This window comes from Aulonocara stuartgranti, assembly GCF_965226115.1.
Source record: "Aulonocara stuartgranti genome assembly, chromosome: 1".
Lineage (NCBI taxonomy): Eukaryota > Metazoa > Chordata > Actinopteri > Cichliformes > Cichlidae > Aulonocara > Aulonocara stuartgranti.
This window is the reverse complement of record NC_138939.1, coordinates 14,678,909-14,702,744: the sequence shown is the minus strand read 5'-3', so window position 1 is coordinate 14,702,744 and position 23,836 is coordinate 14,678,909. Positions and strand designations below refer to the sequence as shown.

Sequence of the window (23,836 nt, the reverse complement as noted above, 5' to 3'; positions counted from 1 at the left end):
GACACTCGTCTCCACCCACTCCACCCTGACTTGATGCCAGCAAAATCATGTATCTTCACTACCTTTCCTTGGAGCTTAACTGTTATTATAGAGCTTTTGCTTTGCCTTTCTGCCCCCGCATTGGAGCATTTTCACCACACGGCATATGATCCGTGTGTTGACCCTGCAGCTAAAAAAAAGAAAAAGAAGAAGTTTGATATTGCAAAGTCATGATCTTTCCGGTTTTGGTTTCTATTGTTCAAACAGAAGCAATGCCCAGACTGAGGGGGGCAGCAGTGCGTCCTCGATGTGTGTCTATTCTGTCGGAACCACAGCGAGGAAGAAATGCGTCAGAGCACTTTTCGACTGTGGAAATGGCGCTCTGCGTTGTTGGAGCCTGAAGTCAGAGGATCCTTTCGTGCTTGTTTGTCAGGTGAATCTCCTAGAGGGCTATCGGTAGGAGAGGTACTTTAAAAAGCAACGGATTATGACAGAGGAAGAAAGGAATCGAGATAATTATAAAGGAAAACGAACCAATTGTGGCTCTGATATAGCCATCAACATTCTCGCACAGGTAGTGTAAACGTTGGTAGCAAAAGCTAGCGGCACATTGCCTCACGTTTTCCAGGTCAGCTTGGAAAGATGTAATCGGGCCAGCTCGGCTCACTAAATGAGTTTATGCCGAGTAAATCCCCACACAGATTCACAATGGGGGCGTCACTTGTGTTAAATAGAAACTAACTCTGCTGCGGTGCTGCCAGAAGCTACAAGCTAACTGCGCTGTCTGGCGTTACGTTTTAACTGAAGCTAAACCACCAAAAGGACATCAGTCCACCTATATACTCAGATTGAAGTAAAACAAGACTCGTCGCTGACAGAGCTGTGTTTTTGCTAAGATGTCAACAATGATAAATGCCAGTTATAGTTATTAGCTGGGGTGGAAAAAACAAACATACCGCAAGTTAGACGCACACTGCTAGCACAAAGTTAGCTGCGTTAGCGAAAGTATTGCTGTACCTCGGGCTAGTTTAGCTAGCCACCCTTACTTTACCTTCGACTAGTGGTTAAAACGTGATGGTTTTAGTTTCAGTCACCGCTGTAGTTGACTTGTTGTAGCACAGACCTGATAGTCTACATGAAATGGCAACAACTTCCAAATAGTTAGTTATGCAGATGGCTAACCTTAGAGTTAGCTTTCTTAACTTTAAGGGTGAAATTGAATAAACTGTAATCCTGCATAACCTTGCAAGCTAACTCGGTAACCTGCTAATGCAAGTGTATCAAGGCTACTACTTATTGTCCAGCACTAGATAACACTTGCATTGTTTCATTTATCTTTTTAATTTTATCACCATTGTGCGTTACTTAGCAATGTAAACAAATGTTTTGATACCATGTAGACGCTAACGAGCCAGACAACATGTGGTTACTGTGGTTTATGGAGCTATATAATGTTTTTATGTTGTCTCACATTTTTCATCATCGCTATATGTACATGTTCTGTCTTGTAGAAAGTTGAAAATGTTAGAAATGCATATAGGTGTCACACAGACTTGACAAATGTTGACACACGTGATCGCTATATGTTTGTTTGTTGAACCCATACGTGCTTTTCAATAGTGTTTTGTTGTTCTAAAAACATTTGCCTCCGACAGAGAATATATATTTATTATTTTGTAAATGTTATATCTGTGTGTTCAAACTCATGCCCTGGCATGTGGCTGCTGGACTACAGGCTTGTTGCGCGGGAGTTCACTTGAATCCAACGTGTTTCCTTATGTGGCCACAGGGGGCGGTATTGGGTACTATTGTGCAAACTAAACGTAACAGACGAATTTTTGTCAGCACTGTATACACAACAGAGTAACGCAGATAATGCTATCTTAGTGGAGCACTAGTGCAATGACGGGGCCAGTCGACGGCATATACATGAGCGTACTTGTGTTAGTCATGGTAATAACATGAACTAAACATTAAAAAAAATCTGACACGAGTAAAGTTTTAGGAGTGGTCTGCACTATGTAGAGGAAATTGGAGTATACAGCTTTTGAACCACAAAATAAAATGACCTTGAAATCTCTAGTTTACAGTGCTGTTGATGTAGACCTGTGAATTTACATGTTTTGGTAGTGTCAGTTATTATGAACAGGGGGGGAAAAGGCCACTTGAGCAGGTTGGCTACTCTATTATTGTAATAGCGCTTTACTTCTCATCTCACTGTGAGAAGAATGTGCTAACAGATGTGCAGCTGTATGCCACGAGTTGTGGATTGGAAAGCAAGCCCATTCTCAGCCCCAGCTGTCCAAAAGTTTGCTGACAGCATATTTCCTGACAACTGGGGGGGCGCAGGCAGTGTTTTGAAAGAAAGACCTCTTTTGTGTAGAAACCTGGTCAAGCACATAAACCCCAAAGTGGTTTTAGGGATTAGTAAGGGTTCAGGAGGACGTTTTAATTTGTGTTTACTTAATGAGCGAATAGCTTGGCTAGGGTAATATGGAAGGAGGGAAATAGATGTTTTTGACTATTGACAGGGTTTTTACTGGCTCAGAATGCGCCTGTGGGAGATGAATACATACAAATCAAGCCTGAGTTTGTTTCCTTATTTGACATAAATATGTGCATTTTATTTCTGACCCCTTTGATAAATAAAATGTCTGTCTTTTTTGTGTAAATTCAACCCAAATTAACAAAATTGGTTTTATAATTTTCCTTTTGGCTCTGCCCATTTTGTAAGCTGCCCCCCAAAAAAATCTAATAATAGTTTTATCATATTTGGCCAAAAGATTGGGTGAAATGTAAATAAAATAATCTTTTTAACATTTATTTATTTCCTTTTTATTTTTATGCAGTGAACAATGCATGACCTGACTGCACAAGTCACCAGCAGCTTGCTGCCTTTCTCAGGAGTGACTGTAGACGCTCTGGGGGAAGATGAGATTACGCTAGATTCTGTTCTTCATGGGAGGTTTACCGTTGGTAAGAATATTTCATTATTATTTTAAGCATTTAACAGCCTTTTTTTCTTCTCTCTTATTTGTAATAGCAAATAAAGGATATGAAATACAATACCATCATCGTCATATGAAAACATGTTATATAATGAACTATTGAAACTATATCACCCGGTGGGAAAAGAATCACTAAATAATACATGAAAATAAATCTGATGAGCTACTTGGTTTATGACGGTCTGACATCAAGAAAAACATTTTTTTTTCTTTTTGTCCAAGTCACTGCTTAATCTGCATGTTTAGGACATGTGGTGTATATTGTCTGACCTTTGACTTTGACACACTTTACTATTGGATGGATTTTTGGTTTGAAAAGAATTTCAGCATGTTCTTGCAAACAAATAAAAGAGCAGATAAGTTATGAATGGAAGTGCAAATGGTAACTCATCTTTCCAGGCTTCCATCCATGAACCAACTTTCACTTTGCAGGACAATAAGAATTTCAAGAACTTGCAACATCATAAAATAAAGGCAGACAGCGATCCAGATGTTAAAGCTGATTGTTTCTTAAATATAAAAATCCATTCATACACACACATAGGGTTTCATTTCTTTTGTTGTTTTTAGTATTTTTTTTGTTAATTATTTTGCTTCACATAATTCTTTTACCGTGTAAATAAGTTACTGATGTTGCAACATCGGGTAATTAAAAGGGAGGAAGAAAATCACCTCAAAATCAGACATACCAAAAGCCTTTTTAAAAATGTTTATTTTTTTGTAGTAATTTCCTGCTTTATCATCACAAGGCTAGCTTTCAGCTTAAACTGCACAATGACCTGCAGCTTTTAACTTTTCTGTCCTTGTCTGTGTGTGTAGGTCGCAGCGGGTTGGCCTGGCTGGCCTGTGGACCCCATTTGGAGGTGGTCCATGCAGTGACAGGAGAACGGCTGTCTGCATACTGCTTCAGTGGCGGAGGGGAGCACCCACCCAATGTCCTTGCCGCCAGAGACTTCAGCTGGCTGAAACGGTTCGGGCTTTATTTCATGATTTATTTGGCTCATTTGGATGTGGATGTAATCAGTGAAAGTTCACTATGAAGTGCATACATAATAAAAATAATGACAGTGCAAATGTTAAGTCCTCTGCTGGTTAATTTTAACAGGTCTGGTTTGCTGGTTGGCTTGGAGGAAACAGAAGGCAGCGTGCTGTGTCTTTATGACTTGGGACTGTCAAGAGTGGTGAAGGCTGTTGTCATACCAGGCAGAGTGGGTTGACCATAGTTTTTTCTATTTTAACATTTAGACTCAAGTTTCTAGAACTTTAGTTAACGTGAACATTTTCTGTTTTTCTTTTCTAAAACTCTCTTGCATCTAGATCACAGCTATTGAGCCATTAGTGAATTATGGCGGAGCAAGCACGTCAACACAACACCTTCACCAGGGTTTGCGCTGGTTCTTTGGAATTGCGGCCGTAGTAACGGATCTCGGTCACGTACTCCTTGTGGACCTCTGTCTCGATGATCTTTCCTGCAACCAGAGTGAACTTGATGCTTCAGGTGAGAAGTTTCAACGAGGAAGTGACGTGTACTATGCTTTCATACTTTTGTGGATGTCTGTACTTTCTGTTCCCATTTCACCTTTTCATTGTATGCAAACATATTCTGGTAACTAAAGATTGTCCTTTTTTTTCTTAAAGAATCTCTCCCTTTATATTTATTCTGTTTGCAGACCTGCAGGTAGTGACTAAATCTCCTGCAGAAATCCCCAAGCTAAGAGAAGTCAGCACAAGAGAGGGCAGACATCTTTGTCTCCAGCTGAATGGACCCAGTGGAGTTGGAGCCACAGCTCTGCAGTACATCTCTAGGACCAACCACCTGGCAGTAGGATTTTCAGATGGATACTTACAGCTGTGGAACATGAAGACTTTAAAGAAAGAGTGAGTGCTAGTATTTCTTCCGACTTCTATCCGTAGACTTTGTGTAAAAGATGTGTTTATTTTGCAAGTTGTAGTTCCCACTAGAGTCAAAACAGTAAGAATAGCATGTTTAGCATATATATATATATATATATATATATATATATATATATATATATATATATATATATATATATATATATATATATATATATTTATATTTGCCTTTCTTCCATTGTTTATTGCAGATACCACTCACAGTTAGAGGGTGGCAGGGTGCCTGTATATGCCTTCACTTTCCAGGAGCCAGAGAACGACCCCAGGAACTGCTGCTACCTCTGGGCGATCCAGTCTTCGCAGGATCTGTAAGTTTTGCCTTTAACTCTGCTTTAGTTTACAAACAAGTATTTTTAAGAACTGCTTCCAGCCAGACTGTGTGTGTGCATTTGTTTGTTTGTGTTTATTTCAAGTTCTTATTTTCCTCTGCATCCTTTTACTCCCACACAGTGAGGGAGACGTGGTCACCCTGCGCTTGCTTCAGTTGGCCTTCAGTGAAAGAAAGTGTTTAACTTCTGGAAAGATCCTCTATGAGGTCTGTATTGCATATAAGAAATAAATGTATATTGATTTCAAATAGTGAATCCTATACTGGGCAGATCCCAGCAAATGCACAGTGTATTCCTCATACTAACTATTAATAACTGTTACATCCTTTTTTAAAACATTTTTTTTATCTTACACTCACACAGGGTCTCGAGTATTGTGAGGAACGTTACAGTCAGGATTTAAGTGGCACGGCTTTCCCTCTCCGGGCACAGGCCACAAACACCCGCCTCCTGAGCTGCCAGACTATTGAGAAATTCAGACCTCATCCTGACAGGGACGACAGCATGAATGAAGGTATTTAAAAGCACTGAACCCTTCTTTACACAGCGTATCTAAACTTTATCGTCTTTATTACTTTCTTCAATCACTTCACACCACACTTTTCATCTATCCTCTGTTCTTTCCCTTTCCAGTTGCATCTCCAGACACCAGTGTGTCCATCTTTACCTGGCAAGTCAAGGCCTACGGCCAAGGAAGTCTGTCTACCTACATCGGGGTTTTTGACATCAACCGCTGGTACCACGCACAAATGCCAGACTCTTTAAGGTACAATGGAAAGTGATTTCAAAACATTTGTTGTGTTTTCATTTTTTTATTTTATGCATGTTTTAGTTTAGTATATTAATGTAATGCATTTTTGTACTCATTGTTTTATGGCAGAACGGGAGAGTCTCTGCAGATGTGTCCATACCTTGCTGCTTGGTCTCTGGATCCAGTGGTGCAGATGGTATCTCCACATGTCTTCCTAGATGTGGTGGTACATGAGCGCAGCCTGAGCAGGGGCCTTCCCTTCACTTGCCCTCCACCAGAACAGTACTTTAACCCCACCACTTATAACTTTGGTAGGTTTAACACAACACATGCACCACAGCCTTGGCTTGGAAACATGCAAAAATGTAAGCTTGTATTAGCCTCTAAAATGCTTCTTTTTGAATTATAATATGACAAATGAGTTTGGTTTGCTTTTCTCCCTCTCTCTTCTTCCTTTCTTCCATTTCAGATGCTACTTGTTTGCTCAACTCTGGAATTGTGCACTTAACATGCTCTGGGTATCAGAAAGAGGCAAGTTTCTTGTTGTTCACCTCATCATTGTTTTGGGTTTTTTTTGTTGGTGTTGTTTGTTTTCTTTCTCTCTCTCTTAAATATATAGGCATACATTGAAGTTAAACTTATTTTAAACCCACAATCATTTCATTTTTGTCATTAAAACCAGACCCTGGGTTTTTTGAAGAAAGCTGCTCCTTGTTCCAGTGACACCATCTCCACTAGCTACTCTCACTGCCTTATGTCCGGCCTACTTTCATCCCGTCTGGCTGACACCCAGCCATCCAGCCTGTCTCAGGTACATGCAGACTTGTGAGCGTCACGTGGACCCCACTTTTTTACTTCCTCTTTTTGTATAGATTATTTGAAAAAAGATTTTCTTAAAAATTTACAAGTGAAATATTCTTTTTTTTTTTTTTTAATTCGTTTGTATTCTCATCTTTGTTCTTCAGGAAGAGCAGCTTGATGCCATCTTGTCTACAGCGGTGGAGACTAGTTCCTTGGGACTGATAACTGGTTGCATTAAGCAGTGGACTGCAGAAGGTACAACTAAAAATAAGATTTATTTAAACTGCTCATGTCACCCAGTTTCACGGCATACATGATAGTTATTCACAAAGATACATTTACCTGTTGCATACTTGTATGTTCTATTAAATCTGTGCTAAACTCTTCTCTGTACAAATTGTAACCACCTATATTGATGTTAACGCCTCCAAATTCTCTTCTCCTTCAACAGAACAACCAGGCTCTGCATTGAATCTGCGCTACATCCTGGATTGGGCCTGGAACAAAGTAGTTCAGACCAAGGAGGAACTGGATGGCATCTGTATGTTTTTTGTTTGTTTGTTTGTTTGTTTTTGTTTTTTAAACATGTTCTATTAAATTAGAAAGTTACTTTTACAAACCGGATGTTTAACTACATTTCAAAAGTTTCTCAACCTTCAATGTGTACTAGTGATAAACTAAAACTATATGTGTATAAATCTTCTCCATTCCCTTTAATACATTTGAATAGATTTGAATTCATATGTTTGCATAACCCATCTGTGCAGCACCTTTCATTAGATACCGGTACATGTTTGCTCTATTCCTTGTCAGAATTTTACATTATTTGTGAATGAATATTTATTTATTTATTTACATTCCTGTGCTTGTGTTTGCAAATGTATTTTTAATAGATCCATTTATGTGATCCTCTGCAGGTTCACCGCTGTTTGACAGCTCATCTAACTTCACAGACCCTCAGACCATGCAGCTGCTGCAGCACACTCAAAGACTGCTGAGTAACCTCAGTGCCATTTTCCACTGTCTGCTCAGTGAAGCTCAGGAGCTCACACAAAAAGGTGCCCTGTCCACACAGTTGCATGTACAACTTTTATATTTTGCTGTCGTGTTGTTGAAACTGCTTTAACTGACACGTCAACACATATTGGTACTTATTGGTACTTTTAAGTTGTAATGCGATATCCTTTGATTAGTTTTGTTTAGAAAGCTTTTATGAAGTTTAGCCATTTGTGTATTTTGATTGGTTAGCTCTTCTGGCCGAAGGTCCAATGAGCACTGTACCTTAAAAGTCTCCATCCAGCCACAAGAATTACTACTCCTCCTGGAGTGTTGATCAGATTTTAGTGAATCTTTGACTTTGTCCATGACTACAGGTCCATATCTAGAGTAGAATAACTAAAAGTAGAATAACTGCTGCCGTAGTGTGGTCAACAACCTTATTTAATGGACTGCAAAAAATGCCTGCAGTTCTTTTTATTGATTTATCAAAGCCTTTTGACACACAGTTGTGGTTTTGGTGTAGGGAGATTATTTTGTCCTGAGTGTGACCTGCATTTGTGATCCAAGGAAGAGAATGGATGGATGGGATTTTGATTTTCATTAGATTGTGAAATAGAGCCAAACAGTGATGACAACAACATATACAACACTTTCTTTTCATACTTTACACTTTGTAATAAACTATGATTTGTCATGGATCGTGAGCTCCTTTGTCACTAACATTCATTTATGTTCTTGTTTCAGGTCTGGTGGGTTTAATGAACAAGAATATGGTGTCCAGTCTCATCTCCAAGTATGCTCAGGTGGTCCTTTGGTTCTGTCGTACTGGCTTGCTCCCTGAGGGTTCAGGTAAAGTGATGCTGTCATACGTAATCTGAAAATGTATCAAATGAAACCCCTATGAAAAAATGGAAAAGCATATATTTTTCAAGAGAAACACATTTAAGACCAATTAACAACGTGTCACTAAATAAGTGAATATAATAAATGTGAGAGCACTTAAAAAAACGACTGGTTTTGTTTATTTCTGCAAAGAAACATGTCCGTTATAACTAACCCCTGGTTATTTAAGCAAACAAGGAGGACTAGGTTCTTGGAGTAACTAGTCCACATGTCTTCATTAGTTTGTTTATTTGAACTTTATTTTCAAATTATTTGCAACGACTAGAAAATTATTGCTGTATTTATTTAAAAAATGTTTCTCCTTACTTTACTAGATGATGATGCTCTTCAGATTTCCAGGCCTTTCTATACTCACTCGGTCATCAGCAACTATTACACCATACGCAGGGAGGAGCTGACCAGGCTGGCCAAGTGAGTAACAAAAGGAGTTTGGGTGTACATGCATTAAAATCTAGGCCTCCTTTATAACAAACGCAAACGTCTATGAGATGTGCCCGTTCCAGGTTTACGAGTTGTCTCCTGTTTTCCTTTGATTATGCTGACCACCTGCTGTTTTCTCAGGGGCAAGTGGTGCGCAGACTGCCTGATGATCGACGGTTTAGTTGGCCAGTGTGGCGAACGCTTGACGAACCTGTGGAAAAGGGATGAAGGTGGAACGGGGCAATACCCACCACCTACGCTGCATGTAAGAATTTAAATCTATATTTTACTTTATTCATTTTATTTTTAAACAAACAATACTTATTATTTAATATGCTTTTATAATTTTTAAGATTCTCAATTGTGTGATTTGCAGGCCTTGCTTGACATATATCTGCTGGACAACATTGATGAGGCTGCAAAACATGCGATTGTATCCTTCAACTCATACTGTCTGTTTACAGAATCATATATCTTCAGCATGTATGCATTTTAACACTATATACACAACTGTTAGATTGTTAGTGATTATTTTTAGACCATTAACTTCAGTCAACTTCAGTAAATATTAACACAGATGACCATCTTAAGCACTAATTTGAACTAGCAAAACAGGCTATCATCATTTGTTTATTTCACTCATGTATTCAAACATTTTCACTTTATAGAGTGAGATGGTGAAAACGCTGTTCATATTTTCATATCTTTATTCTTATGCTTTGTATGCTACACATTCATTGTATATCCTCCTGAGAACTGAAGGAAAAAAGTATCTTTCAGTTTAATTTTTATTGTCCACTGCAGAGGACAAAATGAATTGGTCGGGTCTCAGGAGGATATGACAAAGTAATGAATTATAGGCACTGTTATGCTGCTGTTTAAACACTTATTTACAGTTAGACAATACATTCCAGTGACCCTAAAGTGGCAATGCACTAAAAATGTATTTACAAACAACAACATACACATAACATAGACCTAATGTTGCAGTTAATTTTGATTTTAATTTTATTCCAAATAATATATATAGTTTCTAAGGATTTGAGCGATTTATAAAAATAGTTCCCAGTGGCTATATTGACGTTGATAATCCTGCTATCCCAGGTAGTTTATATGGTATATTTCATCAGCACATCTAGAAATTGGGGGAACGGACACACGCTGTGATCATTATAGTGAGATTTTAACTTGATTCCTTTTGCTTGTATGAGCCTTGACCTGTTGTTCCAGGTGATTTACCTCTTGTTAGATGTCATGTACTCCTTCCCCAATAAGGACGGCGCATCAGTGGAGTCTTTCCCCACAGCTTTTGCTATCCCTATTGGACTCATTAAACTAGTACAAGGCCTATGGCTCCTGGACCATCATGACCATCAGGTAAAAGCATTGATTGGAAACCATTATTATGCATCGTAAGCAATAGAAAAGAATGGGTTTGCGTGCTGCGTCCTATGTGAAAAGGCCTTTGCTAACTCAGAGACATGTGCATGTATAATCAGACCTCATGATGTGACAGGTTTTTTTTATGTTTATCCTTCAGTAAGTGTAATGTTAATTCCTTCGTTTTTTTCCTCATCAGAGTTCGTTTGAGCTTCTTTTGCACCCAGCCGCTTCTCAGTTTCACTTTGAGTGGCAGCATGAGCGCGTTCTGCAAGCGCTGATGTGCCAGGGCCAACAGTCAGTGGCTCTACGATACTTCCATGTCACAAAACCTGCGGTTTCCAACACTTCACAGGCCAAGCTTTGCCTGTCTGTGCTGTTGCACAACAGGTACGTTTAATGCATTAAAGTATTTATTAATTCTTTTAATCTCTTTACAAGTATGCAGCAGCTGCTTGTTCTTCATTAACCAATCTGTTTGCCCTCCCGCCAGGTGTCTCATAGAAGCATGGTACCTCCTCCGGCAGCACTCTAATCGCCTCAACATGACTGAGCTGCTCGGTTTCCTGTATGAAAGCTGCCAGGAGTTGGGCCTCATCAAGGAGCTGCTCAAGCTGCCCCTGGGCCTCAATGAACAGGTAGAGAGATGGTGAAAGCACTGATAAAAAGTTGGTTGTGAGATTTCTGATTTGTTTTCTTATTTATTTATTTTTAATTACATTGTAATTGTTTCACCTTTGTATTTTTAAATTATTGCTTAAATCCCTGGTTATTGGTTTGTGTTTTAGGAATGTTTGGAGAAGTTTCTCCAGGGGACAGGTGGTCTCCAGAACAGAGAACTACTGATGGTTCACTACCTTCAGCAAGCAAACTACATCCCTGCTCTGCAGCTCAACCACACCCTGAGAATGAACTTAGTGGTATGTTTGACATATAGAAGCTAATAAAATGGAAATGGTAGAAATTCTGTGACTATTAGATTTATATAGAAATAAGCTTTTTCTAACCATGTTCTCTTGTTTGTGCTTTTGTTTTTTAATCATAGAACGAACGAGACCCAAAGCTTAAAGAACGATCCAACACCAGGAACACCATCCTGGATCTGTATGGCAAAGTTTTGCCGAGAGTTCAGAGGAAACTGGCAATGGAGAGAGCTAAGCCCTACCAACATCCCAACACCATCCACAGAGAAGGTAATGAGACGCTTCATGTTTGTAGCAGTTCACCTCAGTGGAAACCTGTTTTCACAGGACTGTGTTGAAGCATTTACAGAGTATCATAATAATCCCGAAGAGGGTTATTCAGCAAATGCACAATGTTTTTTCTTTCTCTGTCCCAGTGTCCCGGCCACAGCCACTGTCAACCATCACCAAACACACTGCTAAAGAGAAGGTAATGTCCAGGGCTGGTTTTATCAACAATGTCCTGAGCAAGATTGAAGAAGTGTGGTTAGGCAAAGGAGCTACACCACAGTGCTCTCCTGCTAACAGGTCAATATAAAATACTAAAATTGCATCTTGAAATTAACTTTTTTTTTAAAAAATAATTTGCATTTTGATTTATTTAATTTGCTTATTGCAAATTGTTGCCTGGTCATTTTTTCCAGCCCCAGGGCAGCTGAGGTTCCTAGCTCTAGCTCTAAGCCATCCTCCATTGGCCTTCCTGAACCATTCCTTGGAACTCCAATCACCATGACCTCCAAACGAAAGTCAAGGTACATCAGTGAAACTGAATCGTATAATACAGATTTTACCGATCATGAGGGGGAAACGTTGATATTAACTTGACGTGTTTGTCCATCTGGCACAAAGCTGTCTTTCTAATTTATTTTTTCATTTCTTATTTTATAAAGATGTTAATACTAAAATATGTTGTATAAATATTAAAATATCTGGTTATTGTACTCCACGTAATGTTAAATTTTGGTAAGACAGTATCCTAAATTCATGTTTGTGTTCCTCCTCCCAGGCTGATCGATTTGGTGGTTCATCCTTCCTGTCAAACACCTCGGCCTCTTCTCAGCCCTCCCAGACCTCCCAGTGCCTGGGTTTCACCCAAGAGTGTTAGCAAAGCACCTGAACTCTGTTTGCTGCAAACACCTCAGGTTGTCAAGGTCAGTAGATGAATTTAGAATTGCTTGTTGTTATGTAGTCCAGGATTACAGTATTCATATTTTCTATGCTTTTTGTGATATTTAATAGTTTATGATAATACTGTGGAGTATCTTTAGTATTTTGTTACTCACACTTTTCATGTGTTTTCCTCGTCAGCGAGCCCGGGCCTTGGCTGCTTCTGGCCCAGTCTTCTCAGCCTTCACTCCCCAGTCCATCCTGCGCAGCAGCCTGAGGCCCACACCCGTTGCCACGCCTTCTGCTTCACCAGGTCGCTCTATTACACCTCCTATCCGCAGCAAAGAGAACCGTATCACCTTTATTGAAGAGTCAGAATCCCCAGAAGTTGAGAAGGGCATCCGATGGACTAATGGGGTAAGAAAAAAAAAAGGCACACGTGGAACACACAGAACCTCTTTTTTCTATTTGTGAGGTTGCAGCTAATTTTAGCTGAGCATGTTAATAGGGGAACCACCTGGCTCCTTTTTTTTTTTTTTTTAATTATCTTAAACAAGAAAAAAAAAACTAATTGTGCATTATGATGGTCTAATAAATAAACTGTGTCTTCCAATCATCTCTGTTTTTTCTGTAGATGGCAGCAGACAGTGAGATTAGTCGGCTGACCAGAAGCTCGGCACTGTCCAAGGCCACACGTAAGACCTGGTCATTACAGCCTGCTGAAGAGGAAGAAGATGGAGATGAGGAAGGGGAACAACCACATGTAAAGTTCTTGCCTTCAGAAGGTGGAATTCCCTCACAGCTGAAACGCTCCGAGAGCGAGTTATCCTCCGCCCTTGAAGGCGCTGCAGAACAAAAACAATCGGGTGCAACACAAACACATCTTAGTTTTAACCTTGACACCAGCACAACATCTGTTCGGTCAACAGACACCACTCTAGAGTATTTTGATGCTCCTCTTTCAATAAACAATGAGGAAAAGGATGGACACGTCAGTACAGAGAAAGATGATGATGATGATGTAGTGACGGTGAATGTTAAATTCTTGGCTGAAAAAGAACCCGCGGCAACAGCCGAGGTAATGGCCTCACCAGCAACTGAGCAAACCCTTCCTCTGACGTCAGAGGATTCAGAAAAGGAAGAAGATGACGTAAGGGAAGAAAATACACCAGAGGATGTGATGGAAGTTGATCTTGACCAGGAGGCTAAAACTGAGGAAGAAATTCAGTCTAATAAAGAAGATGATCTGGACATTGAGTCAAGCACCAAGCAAGATGCTGCCATTGTTGACCAAAATGAGACATCTATTCATCTTCAAGGTAATTTATTCTTATTTGTTTTTATAGTTTGTTTTTTCAGAACTGATTTTTGGAGCAGGTTGCACTGCACCGAAATCCAAAATCATGATTTTGAAAATACGTTTGGCAGTACTTCTCTCAAACATTGCTTGACAAAACATGTATTCCACTAGATCGTGACCAGGGAACTGACAGCGCAGACTCTAGCACTGACGCTGAATCTCAAGATCTCCCAGTTAGAGACGAGGGCCGGGATGTCCAATCAGAGGCCACAGAGTTCAGCGAGCATGCTGAACCTCCTGGACTAACTGAAACGACAAGTGAAGAGGCAGATCTGGAACAATCAACAGGTCCACATTTCAACTTATTAATCTATATTGTAACTGATAAAGTTAAACGATTTTACCACATTAGATTAGACTATAAGGATTCGCGATACTCGAGGTTGTAAAAGGTGTGAAGAAAGTCTTCTAAAAATTGTTGAAGACATACTAATTACTTTTATCTGTTGGTTTCAAATTAAAATGACTTCAGATTCCAGATTTTTATTATATTGAATAATGATTTTTTTTCTTGGGCAACTACATGGTAATGATGGTGATTACTGTCTTTTTGTGTTGTTTCTTTAAAGTTTAATAAAGTTGCTGTTTTTCCTTCCATCAGATCTGACAGAGTTTGTTCAGAGGCATCTGTTTGGTAGTGATCTGTCTCCTCCACTCACCCGCTCAGCAATCCACAATACATCACAGAACCAGCCTTCCTTCAACAGGTAAACATAAAAAAAAACAAGAGAAACAAGAGAGTCGTTTAAACTCATAGCTACGAAGGAGTATTTAGGGTCACATTAAGAAAAGAAATATTATTGATCATGTTGAGAATAAAGTCAAAATTCTGAGAATTAAAATTGCTATAGGCTCTGAGTTAGTGAAATCGTACTTCAGAATCGGTTTTAGTGACAAGGAAGGAAATGATGTCTCTTTTAGCACATTAACACAGCAGGGTGATCAGTAGTGGCGCAACGGATCAAAAATCTCACGGTTCGGATCGGATCACGGTTTTAAGTCACGGATCGGATCAATTTTCGGATCAGCAAAAAAAGAAAAAGACAAAATTTTAACAGTTACTTATTAACTTATTTAAGTATATTTTGCCTATTAAAACGTTCAACTCAAGACTCATTCCACGGAATTATATAAAATCAAATTAAGGTGCAGTATAGGGCAGGGCTTTGTATCTACCACTCCGCTGTGATATAATGAGTGGTCACGGTCACGTGGCTTTCCGTTGACCTGGAGGTCCACCCATTTGTAGTTGCGCAACAGAAGATGCCTGGGACAGTTCAGCCATAACTTTAAACTTTTCCTGCTCATACATGCCTGGGTACGATCTTGTCACTGAAGTGGACGCGCAACGGGATATCATAGCATGGCTCAAGCACGTTCATCATAGTTTAAACCCCCTGTTTTGTACAAGGGAATACGGTCTCCCGTCTGCAGCTAAACACCCCAGTAGCTTTTGTAATAGCTTTAGCCCGGTCGGAGTGGGCAGCAAAGGGCTGCTTAAGTGCCGCAAACTCCTCTGCTCCTCCACTTGGACCGCTAGCGCTGGCCATAACGATCGCTTGACAGACTGACCACGCGCACCATACACATACTTTTTTTTTTTCTTCTTTTTCGAATCTTCGGATCACGTGCGTACCGAACCGTGGAGTGGGATCGGTTCGGATTACGGATCAACCGTGATCCGTTGCACCACTAGTGATCAGTATAAGGACGCTGAAAAGATGGTGCAGTCGGAAAAACACAAACTTGCAAGAGTGGGTTGGTAATGGACAGTTGTGAGGTTAGCGACGGTTAGACCCTTGTGCAATTAAGAGGATGTATGTTGTATCACAAGACGGTTGATCAATTTGTTTCACTAAATGCTCTAAACAAACAATTTTGTAGAGGATGTAGCAAACGTGGCAGTTTGCACATTTCAGCTTTATTCTCAAAATGATCAATGATATATTTTTTTCTTGATGTGGCCCTTATACACCTCCGTACATAACCCATAAGGATACAATACAATAAAGATTAACTGTAAAACCGATCATACTAGATTTTTAGTCGTTGGTTCAAACATTCAGTTCTGTGTTTTTTACCAGAGGAGAAGGAAATGTTTTTAGGAACATAACTTGTTTCATTTGCTTAAGTACTGAATTGTTGTTTTGGTGCCAGGACCAAAGCTGTAGTTTATCCAGGTTTTGAGAATTAAATCTTGACTGTTCTAAAGGAACAAGAATGATCACAATCTGTTTACCAGTCGGTGTACTGCTAGCATGAGTTTGTTTCACAGTAGGATGTTATGTAACTCGGTCTTGTTGTTTTCAAGAAGTTAAAAATGGCTGTTGTTCTCACTCTCTCTCAGTGAGCCTTTAGGTAAAGATGAAGAGGAGACGCAGGCCGATGCTGAAGCTCCCCCGATGTTTACCACCCAAAAGTCTGCTGCTTCTGTAACCTCCTCAGAGCCAACTGGCACCGATTCCCACTGTGAGGAAAACTGTACACGCATTTCACATCAACAGTGGTGCTATTAATATTACAGTGCTGTTTTACAAATTTCTTCTCTGCTTCTGTTTAATATCTCATAGCTGTTGTGAGCGTCAACGACAGTGAAGACCTTTCTAGCTCTGGGTCTGAAGACGAGGAGGATGAAGATGAGGAGGAAGTGTCAGACCAAGAAGATGAGGAGGAGGAAGAGGAAGAAGAAGATTCTGGTAGTGAGGTGGAGATCATTGAGGAGGTCCCGGGTACTGACAAGCTGCCATCCCTCCAACCCAGTCCATCCTTTGTACAGCAGAGCCACACACACTTCTTTCAAACACAAGCGGAGCAGGAGGCTGCTGTGTTGTCTCTGATCACCCCAAATGCAGAGATGAAGGTAACAAATGTAGGCCTGAAGGGTTTTGTGTGTCGTGTAGTAGATGGTATACAATCTGAGCAAGTGGAAATTCATTTGATTATTTTAAAAATGTAGTCATGTGTAAATATTTAGACACATTTGCGACTTTTTCATTTGAGGATTTTTTTTCATTTTCGTCAGACAGAACAAAATGTTTGAATACGTCTTGTTTGTTTTTTAATTTTGTACTTAAAATCTTTCATAAAAACTCACTTTCTGTGTTTGCTTATTTATAGATGGTAGATGAGGACATAGAGGGTGAAGTGGTTATGGTGAGACTTGGGGCAGATGATGGAATGATGGATCCAGATGAAGCGGTAGAGCAAGGATTGCCATACATGGAGCTCAAACCTTCTACCACCCTTTTGGTACCCGTGGAGCTCGTGGAGGGACAGCACGGCCTGGTTGATGGAGCTCAGATGGATCTTCCTGAGCTTCGTCCAACTGTTGTGGCTGATGAAAGTCACGGCAGTTTCTCCTTGATGTTGGATGTGGATGAGGATGGAGATAAAGGGATAGGCATACTACCTATGGAGAATAATTTGCAATCGTGTGACCCTTCGATTCAGTATCAGGTTATGGATACTAATGAAATTCTGGCCAAACCTGAGGTTATTCTTTTGAGCACAGAGGACCAGGATACCACCCAGTGTGAAGAAGCCTCACAAGAAGAGATTGAAATGGTTGATGGGAACTATATAGATGGCACAGAAATTGTTCAACTCCAAGCTGACTTTGAAACTGAATCTACTGAAGCAAACCAAGAGTCAGATGATGCTAAAAAGCAGAAGGCTGCAGAGTTGGTAATGTTGACTGAAGACCATGAGTCTGCTGCTGTTTCAGTCTCTGTCCCAGCTACATTGGAAGAATGTCTTGCAGCCGTGGAATCTCTGGCACAGGTAGAAGCTGCTGATGTAGCAGTGGAAGCAAAGGACAAACACCATCCTGCTGAGGAGCGGGAAGAGCCTGAGGAGAATGGCACTAGTGCAGAAACGGAGCCTATCACGGAAGAAGAGGAGCTGCAGGACCGCAAATCATCAATGGAGGCAGACGAGGAAAAAGATGAAGAAATTAAAACGGAGAAGGAAACGCAGCAGATAGGTGAGGGAAGCACGAGAACAGATGAAAGTGTTGAAGAGAAACCTGTAAAGCAGGCTTTGAGCTTAAACAGTGAGCTGGATGAAGAGCCTGTACAAGAGCCTACTACCTCTCAGAGGAAGAAGACTCCTTCCACTCCAACACGGAGGATGACGAGGGGGAGGATGGTAACTTTTATCTCTCCTCTGTCAGAGGAAGCAAATGAGCCAGAGGACGACAGGGAAATGGAGGACACAAAAACAAGCACTCTGGTCCCTGCGTCACCGAGTCGTACACCTAGGAAAGGTAAACAGGCTAAAGAAACCAAAGTCCCAGCCAGCACACCTCGAAGAAGTACCCGCAAAACACAGCCAGAGCTTCCAAAAGAAGAGGACGAAGAGGTTGAGGTCATGGATAACAATACTTCAGTTGCGTCAACCTCCAAGGCATCGTCTCCATCCAGACGTTCGCAGAGGGTGGCTGCAACAAGGACCAGTCAAAGGACTCAAAGTGGCAGTGAGGTGTCTACAGCCACAGATGATGAAGTCAAACACGAGGAGGAAGTTAACGTAATAAAACCAAGTCGACGAACAAGCTCAAAGATTCCAACCTCATCCAAACACGCAGCATCTCAGGTAAAGACTCCGAGGAGGTCCAGCCGAAGGATTACGAGTAGCACTGAAGTGGTGGCGACGCCGCTTGAGATCGTGAAAGAAGAACACGAACAGGATGAGGTGTTTGCCTCTCCTGTAAGACGGAGCTCCAGAAGGACAAAGACGGAAGCATCAGAGACTTTGTCCACTGTGCTGGAGAAAGTAGAAGACAAAGAAGAGCAGCTTCCTAGCCCTGGCCGGACAACTCGACACTCAAGCCAGATTAGCCTAACTGTATATCCACAGGTAAGAATTCAGAAAGCTGTCTATAATCTGTAAAACTGATATGCTGAACCTTGTAGATTATATTTATTTAACACCAGGACTACAAAACTGCACAGATTATGTTTGCAGATAGGCTGCTCAAGTATGATCTTAATATTTGAAGCATATTTCATGAAATGCTTTTATTTTCATTTTTGATTTTCACCTCTAGTTATCATGCATGCCTTTTTATATATATATATTTTCATATTACATGTTGCAATCCCAATCCATCCATCGTTCATTTTTTACATTTAACATTTCCAGGTGAAACTGGTTCCTGTGTCGCTTTCTAAGAGTCCAGAAAAGACACAAGGAGAGACGACTGCTGAAAACGCAACAGAGACAGGAGATTTACACGAGCCCGAACCGCCCAGAAGTGCGAGTCGAACCAACTCCCGTCGCCCCACTAGAAGCAAACTTTGGGACCACCCAGAGGAAGATCTTCCCCTTTTGAACTCACCGTTGGAGGTGGACTCTAAGACTCCTGTTGCTGATGCCCTTATCAAGAGACTTAAAGATGAGGAAGAGAAGCAGGAAGGTATGAATTTAACTTAAAATATGGCTGTGTGGGAGAAGAAAAGAACAGTCGGTGTGAAGCTGTATGTACCAACGAGTTCAAATTAGTGAAGATTACAAAGAGACTGAATTTATTCTACTGCATGCTGGTTTAACTTGTATGATGTGCATGTAGAATTCAAAATGTGTTGATCTAAAAGTGTAACCTCTTAAACAGATGATGCCATGGTTAAGAAGGCGCTGAGAACAAGCAAGAGGAATAAAAAGTCATCAGTGGAGCAGGTTCACTCCCTGGGGAAAGACTGGCTGGTCCCACAACCTGAGGATGATGAATCCAGTCCAGGCGAGAATTCATTCATCTATTCCCCCTCGCGAAGACGAACAAGAGGTGAGCAGAGTATCAGTTTCTTCATATTTATTTATTTTTCTGTAAATGGTTGTAACCCTTTGTTGTGTCTGTGTCAGCCCGAAGAGCAGATTCCTCTGAACAACGTGAGGCGCCCGTCACTCGCAGCAGAGTCAAAGTGCAGGTAGGAACTTCAACTTTGTTCACACTTGATTTCTTTTTCTATCCTAAAGATAACGAATCTCTTTTTTTTTTTTCTCTCTCTCTCTCTTTGCATTTGTTTATTTTGTTTTTATATATCTCCCCCGTCATAGTTATTCTATCAGTTATGAGCCTTTGAACCAGGATGTTGGACGCAGCGCACACAAGAGTTTAAACCACTGCTCTACAGAAGCTAGATAACTAAGGGTTGTAACAGAAGTACTGATGAATGAAATGAAAGCTCTTTTGAAGATGCCATTTTTCTCTTTTTTCCAGGATGAAATGTCTTCAGAACATAATGTAGAAGTCGAGAGAGACGCAGGCGCTACTAAAAGCAGCAAAACAAACAAGCGAACTGCCAAGTAAGAAACTACATCCTACACCGAAACGCGGGCAAAAATACAGCGTCATAAAATGAAAGTAAACTATAGATGGATATATCTAGATATCTGTCATAGATAGAGACAGAGAGATATATAGATATAGAGAGATAGACCTAGATAGGTGCAGGAAATGCCGCATATATATAAAGTAATGTTCATAAATAGTAAATAGAGGCTGAGGTTTCCTGTTACAAGTCTGTACTGTGGTGGTGTTAATGACCGAGTTAGCAAAACAAGTAAAAATACTTGCATACACAGGTCACCAAGAAGGAAAATTTATTATTATTATTATAAATTATTTAATTTATATTCATATGTATGTCAGTTGTATCTGTGTATTTTTCTATTTTGTTTAACATCTATATCAGAATCAGAATACTTTATTGATCCCTAGGGGAAATAATTTTTTGTTACAGTGCTCCATTATAAACAAACATTAACAAAGACAGACAATACACTAACTAAGAATAGCACAGTATATACAGGCATATATATACATAAAAGTCACATATTAACAAAGAAAATGTGCAAGAAGGGTGTAGCTGTTGCAGTAAACAGTGTGTTAAGTGGATGAGTTGCACAGGGAGATGGCCACAGGCAGGAATGATTTCCTGTGTCTTTCAGTGGTGCTTTTCGGTAATCTGAGTCTTGGCATTAATACGGATTATACATCACATTGGCAGGTTTTATTTTAACTGAAATTTCCATCCCCCCAGATCCAAAGCTGTCGCAACGCCGCTTCCCTTTGCAGAAGTCGAACTGATCTCGCCTCTGCCCAGTCCAGTCGATTCGATGCCACGAGCACCGAGGAGGGTTAAAGAGGGAGAGGAACCGACCACCAGCAGGAACCTTCGACGTAAACGTGTCTTGGACACAGTTTTTACAAAACCTGTCACGCGGAGGAAGAAACTATAGGAAGGTTTGCGGCGGTTTTTAACCAGTGAACCTCAGACGGCTGCATGGACATTTCAACCACCTCAGCTGTGAGCTGTCAAATAAAAATGTATGCCCGAACTCGAGACAGTCGCATTTCCTCAAAAGCCTCACAGCGCTGCAGATTCAAGATTGACTTCCCTGTTGGGAGGAAATCAAAAAAGCAATGCAGGCAGAAAAATCTATTTTTGGGACAAGGCACGCTGGTGGTTAGCAGCGTGTGAGAGACTATATTTTTGGAGTTTACATGTACTACTTTAACTTGATTTCATTCGCTTTTACGTCTGTGGCCATTTTGTGCTCGATGTTCTGCTGCAGCCCTCGGCCTGATTCTCTCCACGCAGAATGACTCAAGGGAAAGCAATCATTGTGGATTTTTAAAGGCTCCCATTAATACAACCAGAGACTGAAATGAACTTGCCTCTGATTTAAAGAGGTTTTATTTACATTCTTTTAAAATTTGTTGTTGTTTTACTTTTAAAAGTTCAAGGCCTGCTGTTTTTTCTATTTAAGAAGAAAAGCAACCAACCCAGTGGAGATACATTTCTACTGCTAAATTTGTATATAGTATTTTGGTTTTTTTGCTATGTTCCAAATAAAGTTAATAAATAAATAATAAACAGTTATGTTGATTCTGAATTTTTAAGTGTCTCTTGAATGCATTTGGTCATCTAATCATACTGCCTATGCCCTAGTCTTAAATTAAACTTGATTTAAGAGATATTCTGTGAAAGACAGCACTGTTAGCACGTTTGGACTGTAAAATGTTATGGGGTGTTGTATATCGTCTAAAACACAAAACAAACTTGCACAACGGTTTGCTTATGTAAAACTTGATTTGGGACATGTTAATAGGTTTGATTAAATTCATCGTAATCAACATCTGACACATAGGCTATTTTCTGATGAATGTAGTAGAATGTCTTATTTTTGATGACTGCTCTTTGATAAATATGGCAAAGCTTGAATATTTGTGTTGCGTCTTTCAATTCAGTGCAATTCACCAACATAAAGGTACTATTTGGTATTACCAGAAAGGTGGTTTTTTTGGGATATGTTGCAGCTCAGTGATGGAGTAAGAATTGAATGTCAGCCTCCTTATGGCCAGGAAAAATCGGTGGTTCCTGTTTGAGTCTCTTGATTGGAATGCAACACCCGCAATCACTGGAAACCACTTTTGTTTGCAAGGTGCACTGCAGCCAGCCAGGTTCTCAGACAGTTTGGCAAAAGTTTGCAAATGACTGCTGTCACATTTATAAATGCATGTTGCAATCAGTCAGTCTGCACCAATCAGAGCAACTTGTCTGCAACGGGTCTCTTTCAAACGGAGGATTTGACTCAATTTGTTGTATACTGGTTTTGTTGTAAGATTGTTGCCAAGTACCTTTGTAATTTTGCAGTTAAATTGCTATCCTGGAACAACTACCACACTGTTTATGGAGGAATTTTTCCATTTCTGTTTCGGTCTACGAGGTTCTGGCTGATTTCTGAATGTAAGCCATTAAAGGTGTGAGGCTGTTTACCAGCCGTGCATTTGTAAACTGATAGCAGGCTTACTTTGATTTCTGTTTGGTTGCACTAAAATCACTTTGAACACAGCAAATGACCGAAAGCTGCTGCTAACCTGGCCCCCATTTTCAAATCAACCATTTCAAAGCCGAGAAGTTCATATGTTCGTTGCACGTGGTCGCGCCAGCGTCCAACCACAGTCTTCCTGGGTGTGACTGTAGCATTACTGTGCTTTTAGCTTTTGATGCTGATTTTAGACCTATCACTACGGTGGCCCTGAGAGGCCAAACGGACTGCAAAAAGAAAAATGCTGTAAAAAGAAAACACCTGTTTTCTGAAGTTGCAGTCCGTTTGGCCTCTCAGGGCTACCGTACTATCCCTATCTTCTTCCGCAACCCCAAATTTTTACAAGAACATGTTTTGAATGTCTTGCCTGGCTTGTTCCACCATCTTGTGGCAGAAATGGGTATTACACACTACGATACAGCCCTTCAGTTTCAGTCTGTATCAGTGTAACACACACATATACATTTTGGATAAAGCAACAGAAGGGTTTTTTCACATTCTCCTGATAGCTTCAGCTCATTTTGGATTTAATTTATTTTGAAAGACAATTTGCGGAAAGTGTCTTTGAATGCATGAATGAAATAACCACAGAAAACAGAAATCCTGTTTATGTCAGTTTACACTGCTGACAGCTACTGACAGGAGCTGAAAGCAAAAAATAAAAACAAAAATAACACAGGCGACATCCTGTGGTCCCTCAGAGGTTGGAAGTCAGTCGAGCTTTACACCCTCACCACCACAACACCACAACAAAAAAGGGATGATTTTGGCATCTTTACACTGGCACTTGCCACGAGCTGTTGCTGTGAAATTTGATCTCACAGAAGGCTTAGATGTTGGTATAAAAGCATGTGTAAGTGTGTTGTGTGTACTCCCCCAGGGCTTTTGTGTCTCTTTTATAATTTATAGTGTAGATGAGGTGAAAGTGAAACCAGCCTTTTCTCTTCTGGTCCATCTTGCTGAGAGAGGCTAGGAGAGGGTAAAAAAAAGAAAGAAAGAAAAGCATATTTCTACCCATAACAACTCTCATGATCATTACTTTAGTGAATAGTCAGAGATCATAAAATGTGTAGCAGTACTTTCTACACATC

At 40.3% G+C, this 23,836-nt stretch overlaps 1 protein-coding gene across 2 annotated transcripts; it reads left to right on the top strand.

Annotated features, from left to right (window-relative positions):
- Positions 1 to 256: 256 nt before the first annotated feature.
- ahctf1 (AT hook containing transcription factor 1) lies at positions 257 to 22,138 on the top strand. 2 transcript variants are annotated; one of them, XM_082530784.1, is made up of 40 exons: positions 257 to 412; positions 2,829 to 2,955; positions 3,807 to 3,957; positions 4,093 to 4,195; positions 4,305 to 4,485; positions 4,658 to 4,865; positions 5,093 to 5,209; positions 5,352 to 5,436; positions 5,594 to 5,744; positions 5,864 to 5,996; positions 6,111 to 6,292; positions 6,451 to 6,512; positions 6,664 to 6,792; positions 6,947 to 7,037; positions 7,234 to 7,323; positions 7,700 to 7,840; positions 8,526 to 8,630; positions 8,999 to 9,095; positions 9,246 to 9,369; positions 9,481 to 9,537; positions 10,335 to 10,481; positions 10,684 to 10,874; positions 10,978 to 11,122; positions 11,273 to 11,404; positions 11,530 to 11,677; positions 11,824 to 11,974; positions 12,091 to 12,198; positions 12,453 to 12,597; positions 12,755 to 12,970; positions 13,188 to 13,872; positions 14,025 to 14,201; positions 14,515 to 14,620; positions 16,261 to 16,382; positions 16,484 to 16,773; positions 17,031 to 18,770; positions 19,056 to 19,329; positions 19,525 to 19,695; positions 19,773 to 19,837; positions 20,131 to 20,216; positions 20,954 to 22,138. In XM_082530784.1, exons 2-40 carry the CDS (start codon positions 2,835 to 2,837, stop codon positions 21,150 to 21,152), a joined length of 7,626 nt encoding a protein of 2,541 aa, XP_082386910.1. In that variant the 5' UTR covers positions 257 to 412; positions 2,829 to 2,834; the 3' UTR covers positions 21,153 to 22,138. The 2 variants fall into 2 exon arrangements, with proteins under 2 accessions (XP_082386910.1, XP_082386911.1); XM_082530785.1 differs by having other exon boundaries at positions 257 to 553.
- The last annotated feature ends 1,698 nt before the right edge of the window (positions 22,139 to 23,836 follow it).